This window comes from Ambystoma mexicanum, chromosome 11, assembly GCF_040938575.1.
Source record: "Ambystoma mexicanum isolate Mex_15411 chromosome 11, UKY_AmexF1_1, whole genome shotgun sequence".
Taxonomy (NCBI): domain Eukaryota; kingdom Metazoa; phylum Chordata; class Amphibia; order Caudata; family Ambystomatidae; genus Ambystoma; species Ambystoma mexicanum.
In genome coordinates, this window is record NC_090934.1 from 1,354,828,472 (window position 1) to 1,354,848,246 (window position 19,775).

General features: G+C 43.0%; 1 protein-coding gene across 10 annotated transcripts in view; it reads left to right on the top strand.

Annotated features, from left to right (window-relative positions):
- Positions 1 to 17,037, top strand: part of TCF12 (transcription factor 12) — a 1,064,187-nt gene extending 1,047,150 nt beyond the window's left edge. For all 10 annotated transcript variants that reach the window (XM_069624898.1, XM_069624900.1, XM_069624899.1 and 7 more), the window contains 5 exons: positions 6,955 to 7,069; positions 8,315 to 8,474; positions 12,777 to 13,009; positions 13,464 to 13,617; positions 14,737 to 17,037. In XM_069624898.1, the coding sequence (XP_069480999.1) occupies positions 6,955 to 7,069; positions 8,315 to 8,474; positions 12,777 to 13,009; positions 13,464 to 13,606 (651 nt within the window). In that variant the 3' untranslated portion in view covers positions 13,607 to 13,617; positions 14,737 to 17,037. The remainder of the gene's footprint in view (positions 1 to 6,954; positions 7,070 to 8,314; positions 8,475 to 12,776; positions 13,010 to 13,463; positions 13,618 to 14,736) is intronic.
- Positions 17,038 to 19,775: the final 2,738 nt, after the last annotated feature.

Consider the following 19,775-nt stretch of genomic DNA (forward strand, 5'->3'; position numbering starts at 1 on the left):
TCACTTCCTGTCCTGCCAGTAACTTGGAGACCCTTTGCTGGCTTTCCTTGGGAAGACCAGTGAAGACAAAAAGGGCATGAGTTTTTCCCCCACCCAGAAAGGACAACTAATCTTGTTCAGGGCTTAAGGAAGTAAGACTGAATAAACGAGGGAGAGGTTGGGTGTCTTTCCAGTGGCTAGTATGGGTTATTCCCAAGCACTATTTTGTAACACGAAAAAGGAGGTGTACAAACCACCCAAAAAAATGTGTTGGATTATCCCGAGCATTTAGAATGCTTGTGAGTGATCTGAAATGTCTCAGAAGGTAAGCAGAGCAGAAAGTGCTGGTTGCATCCTGTCAAAGATCTAGAGGCCAAATAGGTCTTTCTAGATTGTCTATGAATATTAGAATACTTCACAGGAAACAAATTAGGACAGACATTTCCATCTATAGATGTTTATCTATAGATGGAAATGTCCTAATGTGTTTCCTGTGAAGTATTCTAATCATAGAGAATCTAGAAAGACCTATTTTGGCCTCTAGATCTTTCACAGGATGCAACCAGCTTTTTCTGCTCTCCTTACCTTCTGAGACATTGCAGATCATTGCATCACTCAAGCGTTAAACATGCTTGGATGAGCTTAAAAAAGTAAGATCACGATTTTGGATAAATGGTGTCCCTTGTGTCCTGTACCGCAGCTGCAAAGACAGCCTGTGGTAAAAGTCCACACAGTCATGCAAAAGATACACTGCCACCAGCATGAACAGATGGGGCCATCACAGTAGCACTTTGTTACTGGAGCCTCGAAAAGGAATACATAGTCTCCCCTAAGCACTCCAAGTGGGGTGTGCTGATCTCACATAATAAAACGCCTAAGGGATCAAAGCTATCCCCTTGCCCTGGAAACTTTTGGAGCCAGTTAGGGACATACAGAATTAATGAGGGGGAAGCTGTGTGCTGCTTTAGAAAATTGTAGATGCCAAGAAGTTAGAGACCCCCATATAGGAATACCAAAAAGTGTTCAAAAAGGTGCATATGCAAGAGGAAAAAGGAGAGGGTGGGGTGGTGGTTCCCACTCAAAGTAGCCAAAAATCCAGGTGTCCAGGAGAACAGTGCTGGGGGACTTACTGAGAATGAATATTTCACAGAAAGAAATCTACCCTGACATGCTGTTTCTCTGAAGCCATCTATGTACTGTGCATCGCTCAGCGGGATGTGGTGGTTCCTGTGTCTGGCTTTCAGGAAAGCGGTATAGAGAACAGTCAAAAGCTCGATGACAGTTTTCACCATAATGTTTACATAAATGTGGGACGCCATGAAAATTTGAACAGTGGCTTATCCCTTCCATTAAATCGAAGACTGGAAGCATGCTCCTGGCTTTGCTTTCTACATAGTTCTAGGAGAAAGACCCCTTACTAGTCAGACTGTAAACCTTTCAGAATGTTCTTGCTTACAATCCTGTTCAGGAAAACCCTTCTCAAGGGCAATTAGCGGATGTATCCCATGGACATTGCTAACCTATAAGACTCCATGCACAAGGGCTCCGATTTGGAATAAAAAAAACAATGTGGCCATCTTCCACTAGTCCGAACCAAGACATGTTGATGGCAAACACCAGCTTGAAGCCTTTTAGGCAGATTTATGGATCTCCTCCCATCTGCTCCAAAGGATGTTCGACACTGACCACCATGCTCATCATCATCTTCTCGCATGCCTTTAAATGAGCCATCGGAGCCATGTGGTGGACACCAACGGGAGTGTAGAGGATTTGGAAGTGTATCGCTTTATCCGGCTGGTGTTCACAGCTAACCAATAACCACATTATTGTCCATTTGTATAGCATATAAATCGTTGGGTATTCGACTTATTGAGTTTACCGTTTAAACAACTTGGATGCGTCTGTACTTGTGCCACATCGCGTAACACATTTTGTAATCAGTGCATCAAAGACTAATTTCCTTAGCACTGAAAGCACCATGCTTAGCGTGTGACATCCCTAGCACTGAAAGGGTTAAAGCCTATCATTCTAAAAAATAAAGCTATAGCCCTGAAGTACATTTTCCAGAACACGAAATGTCTGATCCGGAAAGTTATTGCTGCTCGAAATGTTCAGGGTTTAGCACACCCTGCAGATGAAGGGTTAACTTAGCCTGAATCCACAGGGCTTTACTTTGGGTAACTGTGTTGCACAGTGTGTGGGCTTTGAGTCACACGATCTATGGGTCCCGATCATTCAAAATGTCTGACTACCAAAACAGACTTGAATGCATGCTGATTCGGCTATGCAGGAAGCTTGCGGAGCTCCGCTCCAGGCGTCGCCTCAGACAATGGGATCTTGATGATGTGAAACGTGCAGTGTGACTTGTTGAAAAATTTGTGCAGAGAAAAGGGAACAGCTGTTCCGCGATGTATAGATGGCACTAAATGGAAGCGTGCTTTCTTGTCATTCTTTTAAATATCTTTAATTGATCATTTAGGGTTGCGTATTAGTCATGGAAAGTTGTTGTGAGTTGGGTTAGCAAGCCGCAGCTGAAATTGGTTCACTGTTGGTGGAAAAAAGACGTTTTTACAAAACTACAGAGCCCTCTGAATCCAATCCAGCAATCCTTTTACACCTTCAACAGATCAGTCATCTTTTGTCCATCCTAGTTGCAACGTTTTCCTTTTTAATGTTAATATGGATTGCAGCTCTTGAAGCACACGTACATGCTTATAATGCAAGTTGATGTTCAGAGATCTTGTCTTCAATGTAAGACTAACTTGCAACGCATTACTAAAGACACTGCTCGCTGAGCTGAAGCTCTAGATCTGCTTTTTACTGCCATTCGTTTACTGGTCATCTCTGACTTCTTGGACCGATAGTGTTATGGTTCCAATAACACAAAAATCCAGGAAACAATAGAATACCTTCAATGTTAGATGCCCCGGTAAAAATATTTGCTAGAATTTTACTCCAGGAATTGGATTGATCAAAACAATGTTATTCCACATAACCAAATTGTATTTTGTGCAAACTCTGGTACCGTGCATAACATAATGACCCTAGTGACCGTTGTTGAAACAGCTTGGAATACAGAGTCGGTCAGTATACGTGGCTTTTATAGAGTTTAGTGCCACCTTCAACGCTGTTCTCGGAGGTTCACTATGGCGTAAGCTTATTGCTTGGATCGGTCTGTGATCATCCTTTTCCACACACATACCAGTCAAGTTTCGATGTGATTACATGGGACACAGCATCAGTGGATTCCCGCTTAAAAAGCAGTAAAGCAAGGTTGCATATTAGCGCAGACACTTTTCCAACCTGTACTGGCCGGTCCATGAATCAGTCCATGTCTCCATCAATTACCATCCTCTTGAACTCAGCAGTTCCATCTTTGGCTGGGATATGCAGATAAACTGGTCCATTTGGATTATAGTCTAAATGTTTTCCAATTCCAGTTGCATACAGAGTAATTATGCTGCTCCAAACGGCTTAAAGATCAATACAGAGAACACCAAAATTATGGCCTTAACACCAAATCGAGCTAGCTTTAAACCATACAGTTGGGTTCTTAACACCAAGGTATAGTTTGTTTATTAATTTGTATTGCACACCAGTCCCGAGGGTATCAGGGCGCAGGAGCAACAAGGATATTCTCAGCTTAGATAGTGTTATACAGTAATTTACAAGTGTGTGCAAGGGTCAACACAGGTGCAAGGCAATATACAAAATGTACATAAAGGAGGGCAAGCATAGGTGAAGTTGGCGGTCATTTTCCTTTATCCACTGAATGTAGTTGCGCCTAGAGTGGGGGTAGGTTTGAGGTGTCCTTAAGGTAGGTGGTAGGGAGTTCCAATGTTGGGCTGCTTTAACCTGGAAACTATTGCCACCAGTTTTGGTTCGTTCAAATCTGGGGACTGTGAGTAAGTTGGCGTTGGCAGTTCTGGTAGATGGGTTGGGGGTGTATCTCTTGACTCTGTCGACATGGTAGAGATGGGCTGCATTAATGAGGCATTTGTGTGTCGGAGAGGCTGCTTTGAGCATGATTTTGTCGGTGGTGGCGAGCCAGTTGTGGGCTCTCCTAATTTTGGAGAGGTGTTCTTTTTTAGAGATACTCGGAGCTGCTCTCGGAGCACTATTTTGCTAAATCTGGATTTTGTTTGTAACATTTATTGGCACCTGCATAGAGGGCGTTAAAATAACCCAGTTTAGATAGAATTAGGGCTATGACTAAGGTAGTGCATCTCTGGGTCAAAAGGAATGGTTTAGCTGCTCTTATTAATTTACAGGTCTGAGCTGTAGAGGAGGCCATGGAGCTAACCTGTTTACAGAAGGATAGGGTGGCGTCTAGCTAGAACCCTAGTGTTTTGACTTCTTTGTCTTCATTAATGGGATTGCCGTCTATATTAAAGCTGGCGTAATTGTGATTCACTTCATTTAGGTTGGGGTGGAACCAATGATGATGAGCTCTGTCTGGTCATCATTCAGGCATAGACAATGGGAGGCCACACATGCCTGGATGATGAGGTACGCCTTGTTCACCAAGGCCAAATCCTTGTCGTAATCTCCCATCAGCGGGATGAGGATTTGGGTATAATCGCATAGTTGGTGTAGGTGATACCCAAACCATCAAGATTATCGAACAGGGGCTTTGTGAACACATTGTACAAAGTAGGGGAGACGCATGACCCCTGTGGAACCCTGCATGTGATGGGGATCGGGTCAGCGGCGGCTGATGTGGAGAAGACACGCATAGACCTGTTGTTGAGGAAAGATTCAATCCAGCCGATAGCCTCTTGCGAGAAGTGGGCTGCAGAGTCTAGGTGGTTGCAGAGAGTTTTGTGGTCTACTAAATCAAATGCTGCTGAGAGGTCAGGTAGAAGTAGTAGAGCAGTTTTCCTGTTGTCTCCAAGGGTATCAATTTGAGCTTTAAGGTCAATGAGTGCAGTCGTTGTCCCGTGTTGGGGTCTAAAGCCCGACTGACGGATAGTGAGTCTACACATAAGTATTTGGGAATCGTAGCAGACAAACTTAAGTGGTCTGCACAGACGAATGCGGTTTGCACAAAACCAATCCAAAAAGTGGGTGCTCTTGTCAACTTTGCCCATAAAAATGGTGGGCGTACGATTAACACAATCATTGAGCTCTATAGAGGGAAAGTTCTTCCATGCACTACCTATGGCTGACATATGGGCACATAAACTAAGATAGAAACTGGGTCAATTAGAAAGTAAATCCATTAAAACATTACTTGGACTACCGCCCTTGACCTCGATTGACTATGTTCCCCCTGAGCTTGATCTTCTAAATATTAACTCCTTGCTGATTATGAAGAGGCCAGCACTAAATTGGGAATGTTAGGCCACTGTTTCTTTTCAGTCGGTCTTGAGCTATGGTTTTAATACATTAATTGATTCCTATAGCATTATTCCCCCGTTCCATTAGCTGGAAGGGGGTGGGGGTATTTGCCCGACAGCCCATCGGCCCGAGCGAAGTTAGGGTGGATAGCCCGGTGCCCATGCTGTTGTTCCCCTTTCCAGCCCTTGGAATGGGGGATTAAGGCCATCAGCACCCTGGGTTGCCAAAGCGGTAACCCGGGGTGCTAAAAAAAAGTATTTTCCTTTGTTACACGGGACACGTGCACGTTTTCCGGTTGAACGAAGGAACCTACTGTTACAAGCTGGCTGCCATGGAAAGGGAAGTGGGGCTCCGCACAGAGCCCCTCCTCCCTTTCCATGGTTGCCTGCAGGAGCCGAGAGGAAGGAGCAGCGAGGTGTGCAGCTGCCACAGAAATAAGCTAAGTGGGGGGTGCGATAGGGCAAAAAACAAAATACAAATGGGGCAGGTGTAGGGGGGGGAAGGTGGCGGCGGGGGGAGCCGGCAGCCAGGTGTTTTGGGATGCGAGCTTTCACTGGTAGTTCAAGTCAGTGTTCCTAGCAACCTGATTGGCTGGCTCCTCCTGCCAGGGTACTAATGAGCATTAGTTATATTAAATATATACACAGCACATCGACACTGGTCTTCGAAAATAACTTCTCAAACCTTACATTTTCCAAATTTTTTAACAAAAACCTAATCAAAATGACCAAATCTTACGAATAGGAGCGTGCTGTCATTCTTGCAACTGAAATGAATAACGGTCCTATTGAAGATCTACTGCAGCGTATGGGTCCTCCAGCCTATTTAAATTCATTTCTTACTAATTTATGATTCGTAAATCTCAAGATTTAATTTAATTTGGCAGAGTCGGAAGTAATAAGAGCTAGGTTTAATTCCAACACCCTCAAGGATTATGTAGATCTAGAATCAATCGAACACCCTCTTGCTGTTTGTTAGACTGCTAGCCTTACGCACACTTTAGCTCGGGGCATACAGCAATGACATAGCCACACTATCTTCTGATGTCCTTTGGGGAACATTTTATGAACAGAAATTAGGATAATTTGATGCATTACCTCCCCAATATCTGTGACTTGAAAAATTGATTTGAAGTGATTTATGCTACCAATCACCTTTTGTCCCATCTGCAACTATTTCTACCTTCTAAAGTAATTTGTTTCATCTGTGAATATTTTTCCATGCATGATTCACTTTTTGCTTTAGATCTCCTAATTCCTGTTCTACTGCATCTTCTCTTCCACTTGACCTGCTTACTTGACTGCCCATCTATCAAATGTACCTCTTGCCTTTTCCTCAAAGTGGATGCCAACTCGCCACTCTTGCTTCTCCTGGCATTCATGCAGAGTACTGCACTAATCAATGTCTTGCTTTTCTTTAAAAGAACTGCCACCCTTCTCTGATTCCCTCCCTCTGGACCTGTGCACTCCTTCTCTTGTCTTTCACCATCACACTTCACTGGATAGCACATTAGTTTACCATTGTTATATATTTAGCTATTAATGTACTGTGTATCATTTCTAAACGCTAAAGCACAAGAACAATAAACGCCAAACATGACCCTAATATGTTTAATCTTTATTCTTTCTGCTACAGGTTGGGAATCATCGAGAGGAATCTGTAAACCACAGCAGTAACCATTCGGCGCTCTCGAGTACAGTTTCTGTGCCAAGTACGGAAATAAACCATAAAACGCAAGACACATATAGAGGTAATGTACTTTATCTGGCATTAGTCTACCATATCGTCATGCACCAACCATGCCAAAAAAAGTAATGCTGTCTTTTAAAGTTGGCCTGCTTTTGTTACATTTCTAATTCATTTCTTTTCATTGCCCATCACACACATGCATAACCAACACAGCACCCGCCTACTGCTCTCAGAAAATCACTAAATCGCAGATGTCACGACCCACCAGATCTACGTATGCAAATCGCCTCCAACAGGCCAAAGTAAAAAATGCACAAAAGCGGGAGGCTCCAGCTTCCCATCCATCGAAGCTAAACATTGACACTCCCTCTCGCCTGCCCTGAGCGCAGAGCCCTCCTACTGGGCTTTTCGGAAATCCCTGAAAACCTGGTTGATTAGCTGTCTCAGACGCTCAATATGCATGGCCTCATCCTTACCATCAGTTTGTTGTTTTTGCTCTTCTATGTGTCACCTGCAAGTAAATGGTTGTCAGTGGAACAGCGCCTCAATGCCTACGGGATTGCTGTGTGCTCTATAAATGAAAAGTGGTTGGGTAGGGGCCTTGAACCACCCATTTTATTTTATTGGATATTTATAAGGTGCCTATACTACAGAAAAGTGTTTCAAGGCGCCACAAGGCAGAAGGGAACAAGGGAGAAAATATAGCAATAACAGTGAATAAATAATACAAATTAGCAGTTATCCTACTAGGCCTTTTGACATTCGGAATGTGCAAGTGCAGTGGAAAAAGGGGAAGGGGATAAGTGCTGGGTGTGGGTTACAGGGGTGAAGGGCCAAAGGTGTCAGCGGGAGAGGCAACCGATAAGTGCAAGGGCGGAAGGATGATCCAGAGGGCGGATGTCTGCTGCCCAGCAGTCGGGTGGGGCCTCTGCGGGCAGTGTAGGGGGTGGTGTTGATGGTAACTGGGCAGATGTCCTGGGCCTAGGAGGAACCAGGCAGCCAGTCTCTGCAGCCGTGGGGTGGATCAACAAGGCTGAGAGAGAGGGAAGGGGGTGCAATAAAGAAAGGTTTTTTAATATGATTGATTCTCTCAATTATAAAAAAAAAAAATCACTGTACAATTGGCCAATGTTTAATACTCATCCCATGTATACTTGGGTCAATATTTATTTAGGATTGTGATGTAGTATCTTCATAAAATCAATACGATCTTCAAAAAAAAAAGTAAAGCCAGTAGATCTTGTTAAATAGTGTTAAATGTTTTCAAAAACAATTCATAAAGCTTTTTTATTTCATACATTTTCAGGCGACTTAAGGGAATCCGGAGTATTAGGTCAATTAGAAATTAAATCTGAATACAAAGACAAGGACGAGAACTTGCATGATGCTGCCTTATCGGACGACATGAGATCCGACGACGAATCCTCGCAAAAGAATCTAAAAATGTCATCTAGGGGAAGAACAAGGTAATTGCATAATTTCATGTTCGTCTAGCTTTCATCGAGTACCCTAGACACTTTGCGTTACCTACATGTTGCCTTTGGGGGGTGTTCATGCTGCCCTAAAGCTGCTTGGTTCATTGAGCATATGTTGTGGGCACTTCCGCAATGAATTGAGGCCTCTGCATATGAGCAGCAAATTCATGGTGCATTTGTCATGAAACTCTATCCAACTGTATGAGTTTATGCTCTGAGATTCTTGTTCTTTTAGTGTTACCGATGCATCATTGGTAAATTGAGGTCTACAATATGATGTTGATGCACATTGTTTTTATATGTGACAAAACAGAAAATGTAGGGTGTTGTCTATAAAGTACACAACTAAAGTAACTGTTAAATAGAGACTTTTCATTGCCCTATTGAAGCTAGCATGGTTTAGGATTTACCTTAATAGTACATTTGTGGCAGCTGTGCGTCAATACCTACCCTGGCAGGGTGAGGTTGTGGCTGCTGACTGAGGGATTACTCTGTCTTCCTAGCCAGATCTTATATGGTAACTAAGTTGAAATGGTTGTAAACCTCTGAGGGCTACAAAAAACGAGTTATTTCTGGCATGTGCCTGTGTTAGCCTCTTTGAGTTCCTTAAAAAAATAGACTGCATGGAGTTGTCAGTTATGATCGTAAGGCCATGGTGGGGCAGGACTTTGGATGCAGACGAGTTATCGACTAGGCAACATTTCATTGCCTTCTAATAAGCCAACGTGTGCAGTTTTTACATGCTTTTGTTGAGGTGAAGTTCTGGTTCACCTTATTGACCTCATGGTCTGACGATCCTCACCCATATTCATTTGCACTGCATTGCCAGTCAATATCCAAAGCGGATGCATTGATTGCATTTGCTCATAGTCTGTTGGTGTCCTCCATCACTGATCTTCTTGTCCTCGTCAACATACTTCGTTGGTCAGATATCAGTGATTCCCGTGGTGGGTGGGGAGCCAAACAGCAACCTTTTAAATCCTGCAGTATTTGTGAATGTCTGTACTGCCCCATTGTTGTCGGCTCTCTCCCACCCAGCAGATGGTCGGGGCTACTGCAGACCGCATTGCCAGTCCCCTTGCACATAGCAGGAATCTGTCACCATCCATTTAGAGCACTTAAGCAGATATTGCTTGTAACTTATTTTCAGTGGGGAAACTCTTCTCTTGCTCATCCCTTCTTAAGATAACCACTGACATACTCCCCAGATCCTTTTGCTTACTTCTGTCTTTTGATAAATAATGCTTACACTGGAAGTTGGGGGCAACACAGATTCTAAAGCACCATGTTGCTTTCAAGGGGCACACTACTCCAGCCTGTTGTATTGTACTATGCATGTATATAGTGCTTTTTACTATTCAAGTCTCAATGCGCTATTAGTGGGCACGCCCTTGGAGATCCAAAGTCCAGATTGTTGGAGGTCATGGAGTAAGATTGGGATGCGTGTGTGTGTTTTGCCAAATAAGGCTTAGCAGGGCTAGTCAGGCTCTGGTAGAGAGCAAGCCATGCAGTCGGGCATGCGGTTCGGTGCTCAGAGGAATCGGGAGATGGCGTGTTAGAGACTTGCTGTGTGTTCAGCATGCCCGAATTTGTCGTAGGTCTTGCTGCATTCTGATGTCGGAGGTGTTGAGGCATAGTCTGGTGTAAGTAGGCAGACAATTGCATGACTGAATTTGGTCATAGTGCTTGCGGTATTTTGATGTGTGCAGGTAGTCGTGCTGTGGTGCATTATACATACCTAGCAGGAATATGTGATTTGTTGTCTGTGTGCCCGCTCAGGTGATTGGGGGCTTCTGTCGATACGTTGCTTGATAAAACGGTTAGCAATATGCTATGCTCCAACAAGAGGAGCACGGTTTGTGCTTCAGGTTCTTCTAGGTGGATACGTGGCGAGTCCACCCGTATATGAAGTGCTTATTGGACCTTTACAGTTAACGTTACCATGAACGGGCCATCCTATAGTTCAAACAGGTGCAATACCTGCCCACTCCACCCTTTCTTGCTGAGCGATTCCCTGGCTGGCCTACTCATAAGTGACATGGCACAAGTCCTACCATGACAATTCCCTGCAGTGCGCCCCAATCTGTCAGTGTGTGATGGTGATTCTATCACAACCACTGGGAGTGCAGTTTCCTGTTTCCCGTATATGCCAGGTGCAGCGACTCCTCAATCCTGTCACTTTACATATATGAAGGGCTGTGATTCAGCTAGTGGTGTTTGTGGGAAACCATGTTCATGATTGGTGTGCGATCGTGTATAGGAAAGACACGTGATATCAGTGGCAGGCAAGGTAGCACTTGGTTGGGCAGAGCGCATTCATTGAACACGCCAACCTGCCTGTGCGTGCATTTATTGTAAAGTGAAAACCTACACACAGTACGTTAGAACATTTCAAACCTTGTTTTTCTGTCTCTGGTAGGTTAGTTTGCTGCCTAAAATGCATTTTTGGCCTCGCCTTAAAATTGTTCACGCTTTCGGTTCTGGAAGTTTCACTTGTTTTGATTTGTAAATTTCTTTACAATGTGGATCTGTTTAGGTTAAAAATTAACTAGGGTAGCCGGAACATTTGGTTGGGGAGGGGGGGGGGGGGCAGTTGTGTGTGGGTGGTGAGGGGGGGCGTGGAATTCACTTGATTTCAGTTTGAAATCGGCCAATCTTCAATGAGCAATTTTCGCTTCCAGCAGGATTACGAGTTCTTCAAAGGATAGGGCTTACAACTAATATGTTGTGAATTAAAATGCCATTGAGATTGGTATTCTTCAATGTTAACATCTGGACAGCTTAATATTTCTTGGGAGCTGTTATTCATGGCTGCAGGGTACACTACACAGGCTGAACATGTTTTCAACTGTTTTGAACGAGTTTATTTCTTTGGTGGTGGTGGTGGCGTGGTACTTGTGTGGTACCTATATTCTATGATATCAAGGAGAACTGAAATCTCAAGGCATTGTGTTCTCACACTCGACTTAGAAGATTCATTCATATCTTTAGATTAAACGGGCATCAGTTTATGATGGAACTCTGAGCTTTTGAGCTGCATGTTCTAGGCCAGGCATGTGTTTTACAGTTCAGGAATTTCGATTGTTTGCTAGCTTGGTTGCTTTTGAAAGTAACTCTTATAAATGTTCCTCTGGAGCACAGTCCTGTCTTGCTTTGCATCTCATTTGTGTAGAAAAGGTGGAAACCATCGTACTAAAAAAAGAATGCTTGCGGACCACGTGTTTCTTACCACTATGGCTGTATACCTTTCCATTAAGGTTTATGCTGCCTACTAGTGTCGGTCTTGTGAAATAGGTTACAGCAATCATAATTTATAGTGAGACTTGCATGTGCAGAACAGTGAGGGGCCTTTGTATTGAATGTGCATCAGTCGAGAATTCCTAGCTCTTAATCATTGGCCTAATTTCTTGGTAATTTTGATTTGTTGATGTTTCAAGAAAGTTCAGATCTGCGCATTGAAGGGAAGTGTAATTTTAATGCCCAGCATTGTCCTCTGTGGATTGTCGCTGTGTACAAGATTGCAGCAATGAACTTGTTGGCAAATCTGTCCCCTTCCTCAATCTTCTCACTCACTGGAATCCTGAACACTTTCATTCTCTTACCAGTTAACTTAAGAGTCCTACGAATCCAACTGTTATATACACTCTTGCTAAGAATTCACATTGTGCCCTGAAATCCCTGTTGTCCAGTCCTATTTGATTACCTAAGCACAACCCACAAATCTGAAACACAAGGAAGCACATACCACCCTGTCAACAAATGGGCAAGAATTGGCAAACACAGACTAACTAGAAACACCAAGCCCTTTTTATGGTTAGAGTTTAGCACACACTACCGAGATCTCCCGTTTCCTCTGCCCGGGAGGACGAGGTGGTTCTAGGCTGACTTTCCCCACATTACATTACAAGCACAGCTAACCAACGTTTCACATAGTAAATATGTTGCCTAAAAAGGCACCATAAGTATTTCTCAAACTTCCATGCGCACTCGCCCTACTTTGCGGCTTCAGTCTCCTGACAGCGGCTCCTAACGGAACGTAGTTTCTCTCACGGCTCCTTGAGCAACGTCTGGACACTGCTCACCAGATTGACATATGTATTAATAGCGTTGCAATTTATTTAATAGAATACATCATTCTGAATTGAAGAACCATTTCTTGAATGTAGACAATCTGCCCTTTGAAAGTGAGGACGGTTATAAAACTGTTCTTATGTCCGCTTGCATTTGATTGGCGTCTTGAAATCACAATAGAAGGATCTGACTGGCTGTGGAATGTTTGTTTTCCGTTATTAGCAGTATTAACGAAGATGAAGATTTGAACCCAGAGCAGAAGATTGAACGGGAGAAGGAGAGGAGAATGGCCAACAATGCAAGGGAGCGCTTGCGCGTGAGAGATATAAACGAAGCATTTAAAGAACTTGGCCGCATGGTGCAAATTCACCTGAAGAGTGAAAAGCCACAGACGAAACTGCTGATCCTTCATCAGGCTGTCGCCGTCATCCTCAGTCTTGAGCAGCAAGTAAGAGGTATGCAGGCCCTTTCCCCATCATTCTTGCCTCTTGTTGTTAAACTTGGTTTCAAGAGCTTACTTTACCCATGTTTTACATTCTGCAAGCTGCTTGATAAATTACGACGGTAGTGGTTTACGATAAGTTGTACATTCTGTTGTATGATGTAGTATTTCCTCCCACGTAAAGGTTTTTCATTGACTATGAGTAAAAGCGATGCTTTTTTGGGCTAGGAGTACAACACAAACAGCTTTTGAAAAGGTTGTGATCCACGCGGGTACGTGTGTAAATATTGTGCATATTCATAATCCTGGTTGGTTTTTGTAAGTTAACCTTATGGTTTTAACTGATTTATGTTGCTTGGATTGTGAATGTGTGAAGACCAGCCAAGTGCATGGTTTAATGACCCACATGCAACACTTTATTTGATGCGTTTGGACTAATAGCCATATTTTCTTCTTTATTTTCCTAGAGAGAAACCTAAACCCCAAAGCAGCTTGCCTTAAAAGAAGGGAAGAGGAAAAAGTGTCTGCCGTATCGGCGGAGCAACCACCGACACACCCAGGATTGCACCCTGGGCTTAGTGAATCTACCAACCCTATGGGTCATATCTGAACACCAGACAGGTATTTCGCCTATTGGTACCGACCGGGTTAGTTGAAATGGATGCTAACCAGATCCCCGTCTCCGGCCCTACCCAGATTGCTGAATCATCGCTACGTTCTTGTGCTTTGGCACACAGTGCCTATGTCCATTATTATTTTCTGTTGCCGTGTTAAAAGTTTCTAGTCTATTGCAGCCTCCATTAAACGATATATGTCCGGTGTCCAAGAATAGGTGTCTTTGTAATATGACAAAGGTTTTTATACAGTTCATGTCGTCCTGCTCAGTCTAGTAAGCGCTTTAATAATCGCAGTTCTTACCCAACCTAGTGCACTCCATTTATTGAACTCAAACATGAGTTGGTTCTTCAAGGATTTGCAGTTGAGTGTGGACTTGCCCAAAGTCGGAGGCACGCACTTGACCCTCTGAGCTATCCACTGGCTGGCTTGTATACATTGAAACTTTCTTTGCCTGCTGAGTTGTTTTCTCCCACGTTATATTTTTACCAATGAGGTTTAAAACCCATTTTATTTTTTTAAACTAAGCCCAGAAATTCTTTTATTTCATTACCTAAAATTCCTTCACACCAAGGCAACCTAAAATGGCGCCTTTCGAGTCTGTAGGACTGTAGCATGTTTGAGAACACTCGTTATTGGTTTCCCAGTAAATTGATGTGCGGACATTTTAGTTTATACTCCACACATCTACTGTTACACGCAAAATAGCTTAATATGTCTCTGTATAGAGGCCCGAATTACAGGTAATTTCACTAGAATTGTCTGCAAGAACACGTGTTCATCAGGAAATGGATTTGACGGTTGGTGTAGCAATTTAAATATCAATGGGCCCCTTTATTCAAATGTGACTAAAACCTGTGTCAATCTCATATTGAATAGGCCCAGCTTGGCTGTAGATGCCCAACAGCTGGAGCAGCTAAATTTTTATTTGTCATCAAAGTGTTTACAATGTTTTCTTGTGACTGTTTTCCTATTATAAAAGGCATTTTATCTCACAAGTTAAACTCTTTCCGCTGCCGGCATTGGTATTGTCTTGCATCTTTTACTTTTTTTTAATTAAATATTGCAATTTCCTCTTATTTGCTTGCTAAACCGTTTTCTTACCCATCGATTTCTTTGTTCCAGAATTCCAGTGCTATTGACAGGATCCATCGATGGGTGACCTTTCCTCATAAGGGCACATACAACTAAACCGTTCTTGGAGACGCAAATGACAGGAGAAAACACTTGAAGCAAGAAAAAACCCCACATGCAATCTTATGAACAAAGCAACTGGTCACCGCCTGTCTCAGAGATGGGATGATGTCCACTTCTGGAGAGGCCATTTGTTAGCCCGAGGAGTAACTCTGAACATATCATTCTGTTGCAAGCCGTGCCGCTAAAGCACAATCAGACTGTCGTGGTCTCTCCGCTCTGGGTGGGGGAGTAGCCTTGTGCCTAAACTGAATTGACAAATGCATTGTATCTACAAATGTTATTTATTGTTCTGGAACTGTTGTAAAGGTCTACTTATAAAGGGAAAGCATTCTCATGGTAAATACAAGCTGACACGGACTTCAGCCGATGCCAGCATTTGTACAACTGTTCATGCGCAGAGAACAAAGCAGTGGCAACCTTTTTAACCCTTTGCATTCCCTCCATACCTATTAGTGTCTTAAAAAGGGAAGGACGGGTTTTCTGCTGCCCTCTCCATTCCTTTTGCCATATGAATAGAGTTTTCCATGCAATAGCAAAATGTTCCTTGGTATGGATTTTTTTAAATGTTATTTTCGGTCTCTGGTAATCTGAACAGTTATGGTCATAGTTAACCTTCCATAGAGAGCTCCATGATATTTTTAGCTGATAGCGTTTGTAGCAAAGGTTGCGTAGTGGAGCAATACAATACTGTGACCGTAGCGTTTCTTTAGAAGAGAAGTTTTTTTCTACCCCTTTTTCCTCAAGCTAACTTATTTTTATTTGTAAGTAAATACAAAACCTCTTAGGCTCCTAGGCTTCATTAGCGCTTGCAACGCGAAGATGGGAGGGGCAAGGGGAACCCGCCAGTTCGTTTTCCTAACAGGTCATACGACTAGTGGAGCGTACGCTGTAAGTAAACACAAACGGCATGAATATTCCAGGGAGTTTCTCAGGCTGTGATTATGTTGAGCCCACGAGACACCCTCCGCCCTTGTTCCCTTTGGAAAGTAATGTGATGCACAAACCACAGCTGTTGGCTAATTGCGTATTGAAACGCAAACATTGGTCACCAGTCTTTCTGTGTTGCATACTTTATCTGGTCATTGGCCTACTGTGTCTGCAGTGAGGGACTCGATGTGTGAACCATTCCCTCACAAACCAGCCTAACCCTTCCACAGAAAATGCCTTGCTAGCTTCAAACATGAAAATGTTGACTTCTCCCCTCTAGAACCTTTCGTCCCTGTTTCTCAATCTGTTGAGATTGCTTCAATCCCTTTGAACTTCCATGTAACAAGTCTTCCACTCCAGTGAATGTGGAAGAACATCATACAAGGTTGTCTTTGCTAATGTTTGAAAAACTGCCATTCGCCAGTGGCGATTTCACTACAATATGAGCTGTTCGGCTCATAACTAAATGACTTCAGAAGAAAAAAAACATAACTGCTAAAACAGGCTTACAGAGAAATTAAGATCGTTTTGGATGGTTGCTAACCAATGAATTTTTTGTAAATTTAGTGGACATTTATGTTCCTTTTTAATTTGCACATATCAAATAACATCTTGAAATCATCCGTGGCCTTGTCCTTTTCAGTGTTTTAGCTTAAAGAAAAAGTTGTTGCTTATGACGCGTGAAAGTGATCACGTTCCACTGCCTGGCCTCTTTCCTTTTAAGCCTGTTTCTAAGCTTGTTGTCTTTTTTTTGGCTATATTAGACTTTGCAGTACACCCAGAAGCTTTCCTTCATAAAATAGAAAGAAAAAAATACATTTGGCTTATTTTTCACTGTAGCTAGTCTTTTATACAATAATCTTGTAAGAACATTTCTTGAATTCTAAATATTACTCTTTCTAGATTTTTGAAATCGAAAAAGTTTTCAGTAAAAAGTTTCTTACTTTATTTTACTATATTAGGTAGTAAAAATGTAGGGTTATTTACCATAACCTGTTCATTAATATCAGAAATTTACAATAGCATTTTAAGAACATAGTAGGGTTCTAGCATACCATATAGTACCCATGGAGTATTGTAAGAGCTAATTGTCCGAGATGAATTGCTTCTCATCTTGTTCTCCAGTTTCCATTGTTGGTTTATTGCCGATTTGTACTCTGTGTCAAATTTCAAGGTATTGTTGATGAACCTTTTCAACCAGCAGCAAGAAGTTCAAATGTTTCTGTCCCTGTAACAGAGAACACAATATGTATATAACATTTATGTAGCAATAAATGTGCCATCTTTTTTTAACAAGGTAAATCCGTGGTCTTTTTTTTCCCCTGTACATTTCATCAAAACTCAGTGGGGAATGTCTTCACATATCGTCATGTTCGTTTTTGTTATTTTTCAACAATCTGTGGCATGGAGTATATGTAAAATGATGCAAACGTGCAAAACTATTGCATCTAGGCCCGCTCTCTCCAAACTACGTAGTTTCCTAACAGGAGCCCCACCCCCCCTTTCTCCAGAACAGTTGCCCAACAACCGGCAAGGGATCAAATCAGTTTTCCAACAAAGTTTAAAACTTGGCTTCACATGCTCCACGCCTTTATGCACCTCCTTGTGTTCCTCAACTGTTGTCCCTCAAATAGCTCACAGTTCAAGGATTTTCTCTTGTTTGTACCTTGAGGGGCCTGATGTAGGTGCCTCTCACTCTTCGTGCGCCCATGAAGCCCTTTTTTAAATGCTGCTAGCTTCACTTTTTAGAACCTGTCTCATGTATTATGTCTTCATTGTCTGGGTCCTTAACAGCACTGGCTGGATTCTGCCCCTTTTATTTTTTTTTTCTTTCAGGTCTTTGAAGACAGACTCCTGCAATAGCCTTTCATCTTCCAGTTTTCATTGGACAAGAATCAACAGGCTGTTTTAGTCTCAAGAAAGCGGCGCTTTATTTTGTCAGTGTGGTTCTTACTCCCCTCTCCACTCCACTGTTGTGGGAGATGCGCTCTTTCTGTCAGAGCCTCGAAGTCAGTCTTCTGTACCAAATGAAGCCAACTGGCTTTGTGTAGTGGAACGTAACCAGGCCCAGTTCCGTTCTCCACAGTCCCATCACAGTGGAATTGTGGTGGCTAGCTGGGACCACATAGATGAAGTAAAACGTGCTCTTTTAGGGCAGGCAGGAGGCGGTGCACCAAGTGCTGGCTCATTTATGGTTTACCTTGTGCCTTTGCATCATGACTTCCTTTGTTCAGGTGACAACCTCCACCTCTTAAGAAGAGAAGAACCAACTACAGTTTCCGCTGCAACCTTTCTGATGCTCTAATTAGGACATGGCTGAGAATGTCAGTGGAGGTTTGAGGGTATTGAATGTGAAAAGCCCTAATTAATCGAACATTTAGACACACAATGGGTTCCCAAGCCCTCTCCTATGGCCCTTCACCCTTAACCACTCAGTTGTTATGAAATAAGTATCACTTGCATAGTTCTTGGTCTACATGTACATCAAAGTTGGTGAAAGTGGTATGGAGTGATGCTGCAGCTGCTTTTAACATGCATGAAAGACTGTGTCTCAGCATAGTATGAGTGACTACCGATTTCATGGATTATGAACGGATCGTCGTGATGACGGCAAACTACCTTTGATGCAAGGTCGGAACTGGAGCACTGGTCTAACATAGAAATGTGTTAAGTGCATAGTCAGACTGTCGCCAAATTTGTAATTTGGGGCTGTGTACGTTTGTAATATGTGTCAGTTTAATTATTTTGTTTGTTTTATATTGTGGATGTATGCAAGACGGAACAAAGCAGACTAGCCATGGTAAACTATGGCTTTAAACTGTGGACCAAGTGAAGAACATTTCTTTAAAATTCCATTACCTGAAAAAAATTGGAGGAACATGTGGTCCTTTGTTTTGAGTAGGGCAATGCAGAACCCCATGAAGGTGGCATTATTTTTGCTTCCTGGTCAATGGGTAGACTACATGGGCAAGGACGGAAATGTTACAATTGTGCCATGCGACCACCGGCTGTGCCATAACCTTACATCTTGGGCATATCAACTGAAAAATCCATGGACATGGTGTACGTGGGTGCAAATGGAGTGGCATGGAACAGCGCAACACAGGTTCGATTCCCCATCCCACACTTGGAAACCAATCTCTGTATAGAACAGTACATGGCTATACCAGCCAGGGCACGCAGATATGGTGAAAGCAATAAGGCAGGACACTTACTAGCACGGTTACTAAGGAATAAGTTTAACCACACACGCATCACAAGTATTGTAACGGGAAATGGGGCGGCCGTAAATGGGGAAGATGAGATAAATTCAGAATTTACCAAATTCTAGAACGACCTATATGCGAACAAATGCACATGTACTCGGGAAGACCTGAGGGGGTACCTAAGCAAGATCACACTCCCTAGGCTCTCACTAGAAGACAACTGGGCTCTGGAACAACAGATAATCAGTGAAGAAATCGCTGAAGTGATCAAATCCTTGGCAGCTGGAAAAGCCCCAGGCCCAGGTGGGTTGAGTCCAGAACTATACAAAGAGTACTCCGCAATACTCTCCCCAATACTAACACTTGTATGGGAGGAGGCTATGAGAACTGGCTCCCTCCTGACACAATGAGGGACGCTATTATCACAGTATTATTAAAACCCAGGTGCCCTCCCCATGAACTGTCCTATCGGCCCCTCTCATTAATCAATACAGATGCCAAGATCTATGCAAAGGTGCTTGCAACCAGATTACTACCCAAAATGACTACCCTTATACACCCCGATCAATACGGCTTTGTCCCAACAAGATCCACAGCCCTAAACCTGCGCAGACTGTTCGGAGTTATGGCACAAATTAAAGCGGGGGTACAGGCAGTGGCTATAACACTTAATGCCGAGAAAGCGTTCAACTCGGTCTCTTGGGCCTACCTGTTTGAGGTCCTAGATAAATTTGGATTTGGTCCATATTTCACACAGTGTCAGGCTACTTTACACTTCCCCCAAAGCCAGGATCCTCACAAACCATACTCTACCATATTTTAGATTAAATAGGG